The sequence below is a fragment of the Haematobia irritans genome, chromosome 4, assembly GCF_050003625.1.
Source record: "Haematobia irritans isolate KBUSLIRL chromosome 4, ASM5000362v1, whole genome shotgun sequence".
In the NCBI taxonomy this organism is placed as follows: domain Eukaryota; kingdom Metazoa; phylum Arthropoda; class Insecta; order Diptera; family Muscidae; genus Haematobia; species Haematobia irritans.
Genome location: NC_134400.1, coordinates 42,459,446 through 42,464,455, shown reverse-complemented (window position 1 = coordinate 42,464,455; position 5,010 = coordinate 42,459,446). Strand labels below are relative to the sequence as shown.

Sequence of the window (5,010 nt, the reverse complement as noted above, 5' to 3'; positions counted from 1 at the left end):
AATTTAATGAGCTTTTGGCTACTGCATGTGTAGCGAAATTTGGCAGGCCATTAGGATTGTTTAATTGGATTTGGGTTTTTAAAAAATTCTTGTTTTGCTAAAGTATGTTTGTTTCTTAAGTCTTTTGTTATTTAGATGGATTAAATGAAATTATAACAATAATATCAGTTCAATTTAATTTAAGACTGTTTAAATTAATGTAAATTTGATTTTATTTTGTAAATTTTAATTTCACTTGTTTTTTTTTTCTTATTATAGTATCTTCTCTCTTTCAAATAAATATTAATCGTTATGTTATGCTTGAGGTCTTAGTTTTTTATTTATTTACTTTTAATTCATCCTTCCTGATATTTCCTATTTCACTGAATTGCTTCTTCATGCGATTTGTAATAAGAATTTTTGTGTATCCATTGTCTTATATATCCAATGTCTCTGAAGAAACAATTCAGTGAAATTGCGAAATATCAGAAATGATGAATTAAAAATAAATAAAAATTAAAAACTAAGATCTTAAGCTTAGGAAAACATTTAATATTTATAATTTAATTGCATTTAGCTTTATTTATTTTTTTTATTAATTTTTTTATCAAATGTATTAACATAATATTTCCTAAATAAATATATATTTATTCTCAATTTGTATTTTTTTTAATTACACTGCCACAGATCACTAAGAATATCCCTATCGCTATAAAATTCACAACAAAATGTTCGTTTTCCTAGTGATGGATATACAGCCGGTAGCCAGTGTTTTATTTTCGTATTCCATGGGGTATTCAATGTGTCACACATACATATTTGTCATATAAGTCATATTTAGTTTTCTTGAAGAAATAGCTAGTTTTGCTTACCTCCAGAAAAAAAATATGTAGCTATATTTTTGTTTACATATCATAGTCGTTGCGGATAATAAATGCTTACTAATATTTTATGAAATTCTAAAAGACAAATGACAAAACAACATTTAACAAAATATGACAGAGAAATAATGACATAAACGTGCCAATGATGACCTTTCATTGAGAATACAAAAAAAACAACACCATAAATTAGGATGAGCAAAAAACTTATAAAATACATAAATAAATGATTAGAAGGTAAACAATTAAGAAAGAGTAAACAAATAACAATTTATTACTAAAGTGAGAAAATTTCTTTTTTATCACAAAAAACATATGATACCACGGACAAAAAAAAACTAACTTAAAAAATTATCATTTAAAACCTATATTGAAGTCATTAAAAAATTTTCCATTCCATTGATTTGTTCTTATTAATGTCAAAAATGTAATTAATTTTGATTTCATAATTTTTCCCCCTTCTCGTGCCATTAGCAACCTTAAATCAAAAAAAAGAAAGATTAATTACCTCACGTATGCCTTATATGCGAAATAAATATTTTTGGATTTTTTATTCAGTTTTTTCTTTTCTCGTGCAAAATACCTGGGCTATTGACGTCAACCTTTAAACCGGCTTATTGTTTTATAGACATTAAGCCATATCATTTTAGCCATATCTACGATAATTTTAAGAATTTTGTGATTATCTAAAGAATACAAAAATTCCTCTGGCATTGTGGTACAATGAACCATAAATAGAGCAAATATATAAGATTAGAAAAAAAAAAAAAAACAAAGTTATAAACATAGATGGTAACAAAAACGTAAATTGAAGACGCCAGATTTTTGGGAAGGTCATTTTGTGCGAGCAAAAATATTTCCTTGTCATAACATGGATATCACGAAGCCAAGAATTCCCCATACAATGCTTTGGAAAAAAGTGTCATATTTTGCACTATATAAATTAATGATAATTAAAATGAATACTAATTAAAGAAATATTACTGTTTGCCATTTTCTCTTTTGTTTGGATATTCACTATATGTCATCATTTAAATATGGACTCTGAGTTTGTCATAAAATTTCATTTTAAAATCATGTTAATGTGTGCGGCATTATTATTTTTATTATTATTGTTATTAGCATGTACACAATGTTTTTGTTTTTATTCGCAAAAATGCTCTATCATATCTTAATTTTGGTCTTAAATATTGTTCACGCAAATTCTTACTCACTCATAAACTAGAACATTTTATTGTAATGACCCTAATAATAATTTTCGTATCTGAAATAAGGTAAAATAAACATTTATTTTAATAGTTCTCCATTAACGATTGTGTCGAAGAAAATTTCCTATGACTTTATTTAAGTTCGTGTTTGTGTATCAACAACCTTGTATCGCAACGTGGGTCATGCACTTGAACTATGAGTTGTTTTTGAATATGTTAATATGTTTTAAAGTTCGTGTCTTTTAATTTATTAAAGTTGGTTTCTTCAAAATGACGTAGAAAATAATTCATAAATCTTAATTTAAACATACGAATATGTAGCCACTTTGAGTATAATAATCTTTTTTTTTAAATCTCAAAAAACAAAAAAAATCTCAAAGGCAAAAATCTGAAAAGGCAATGTTCGTGTCTTAAGTCTTTTGTTTTCTTTAGCGCTTGCTGTTATGGACTTCCTCCTTCAATTACTTCCTTGTTAAACTCAGGATACTACACAGTTTAAGGCATTCACTACTTCCTTAATAAAATTAAAATAGTTATGTATATACTCTAAAGCTTCTCGCATTTTTCTATGCACAGGGTGGGCCAATCATAATGTCCGAACTTAATTATGAACCTATGTCTTGACTTTAAGTTTTCCTCCCCATTTAAAACTTCAAAGTAAGGGCGCTGAACGATGTTTTGGTTAAAAAACTAAGGATATATTAATTGAATTGTGAATTGAATTCTATAGAAATGTTATTTCTATAGAAAATTTTGTCAAAATTTTATTTCTATAGAATATATTGTTAAAATTTTATTTCTATAGAATATATTGTTAAAATTTTATTTTTATAGAAAATTTTCTCAAAATTTTATTTCTATAGAAAATGTTGTCAAAATTTTATTTCCATAGAAAATTTTGTCAAAATTTTATTTCTATAGAGAATTTTGTCAAAATTTTATTTCTATAGAAAATTTAGTCAACATTTTATTCCTATGGAAAATTTCGTCAAAATTTTTTTTCTATATAAAATTTTGTCAAAATTTTATTTCTATAGAAAAGTTTGTCAAAATTTTATTTCTATAGAATATATTGTTAACATTTTATTTTTATAGAAAATTTTCTCAAAATTTTATTTCTATAGAAAATGTTGTCAAAATTTTATTTCCATAGAAAATTTTGTCAACATTTTATTTCTATAGAGAATTTTGTCAAAATTTTATTTCTATAGAAAATTTAGTCAAAATTTTATTCCTATGGAAAATTTCGTCAAAATTTTTTTTCTATATAAAATTTTGTCAAAATTTTAATTTATATAGAAAATTTTGTCAAAATTTTATTTCTATAGAAAATTTTGTCAAAATTTTATTTCTATAGAAAATTTTGCCAAAATTTTATTTCTATAGAAAATTTTGTCAAAATTTTATTTCTATAGAAAAACTTTTTAAAATTTTAATTCTATAGAAAATTTGTGAAGTACCTCTTAGTTGCAGAGGAATAATTTGGGATATTTTATGAAAATTATGTGCCAATCAAATAATTCAAATTTGTTTGATTTCAATAACATGCATTATTGTTTAACCACCATTTATAATCTTAACATTTTATTGAACTCATGTTCACTATGGCATATCGTTTACTACGGGTACTGACTACGGTTTACCTGTATTAGTCATTGGTTTTGTTTTTTCGTTTAATGTTCTCAGGTTGTTCATGCGAATAAAATATGCATAAAACATTACGTGTGCATGGTGCATAAACTTCCTTTATTTGCAATAAATAATTTACGATAAATAACATGACTGTCATTTTACATAGCTTTTTAACTAATTTTCCTTTTTTTATTTATTTTTATTTTTTGCAGCACATCCCGGTAAATGTTTTGATAAATTCACTCATCGTGCCATGCTGCCCAACAAGGAATACAAACCCAAAGGCATTTGTGCTGCTTTAACTTGTGATCTTGAGAGTCAGACAATTAACATTGAGACATGTCCTTACGTTGAAATGCCCGGTTGTGAAGAATTGCCCGCTGATCCCTCATGGACATTTCCCAAGTGTTGTCCACAATTCAAGTGTACGGATTTTAAGACCGGCAAAGAATTTGTTGTCTCACTGTAGTCTGTTTTTAAGCTCTTCAAAAACAAAACAAATATTATATTAATATATGTGTGTAAAGCAATGCATAGCAAAGTGTGATTGTATGTGTAGGCTTATGTATGCGTCATTTCATTCTCATTTTATTTATTTATATTGTTTCTTGTATCATTTTTTTTTCTCTCATATCAAAAGATCATTTTCTTTTTTTAGTTTTGTAAATATTTTGTAATTTCTTCTTATTTTCATCTCTCTGTTCTCATTTGTATGTATGATATATTGTGTGATTGTTGTTATTATTTTAAGTTGTAATAATTATTATAACAAAATGTATTAATTATTTAGTTATCTATGGAAACCTGAATTGATGATCTATGTGTGCGTTTTTTTGCATACTTTTTATTACTAATTGTTAAAAACATTAATTTTATATTTTTTTATAAGCTAAGCGTTTAAGAAAACATTTTAAAAATAAAAAAAAAATATGTAATAGAAAATTAATAGTTTAATTTATTGGGCAAAAGGAATTTGAACAAATTGAAATCTTTACACATAACAAGAAGTGAAACAGGCGAAGTAAGAAATGGCTGGGAAATTGTTCAATGATAGACATGGATACACAGAAAAAAATTTCACGAAAAATTTTCCAATTAAAATTTTAATTGAGTTTTAAAAAATATTCAATTAAAAATTTAATTGATTCAACAAATTTTTTAATTGAAACAAAAATCAATCACAAAAATTAATAGTATCAATTAATTTTTTGATTGGATCAATTAATATTTTAATTGGCCTTCAATTAATTTTTTAATTGATACTATCATTTCTGTGATTGAAGACATTTCAATTAAAAAATTAATTGGAT

At 24.8% G+C, this 5,010-nt stretch overlaps 1 protein-coding gene across 1 annotated transcript in view; it reads left to right on the top strand.

Annotated features, from left to right (window-relative positions):
- Window positions 1-4,642, top strand: part of LOC142235133 (uncharacterized) — a 6,351-nt gene extending 1,709 nt beyond the window's left edge. The window contains exon 2 of the mRNA XM_075306387.1: window positions 3,913-4,642. Coding sequence (XP_075162502.1) covers window positions 3,913-4,169 — 257 coding nt within the window. The 3' untranslated portion in view covers window positions 4,170-4,642. The remainder of the gene's footprint in view (window positions 1-3,912) is intronic.
- The last annotated feature ends 368 nt before the right edge of the window (window positions 4,643-5,010 follow it).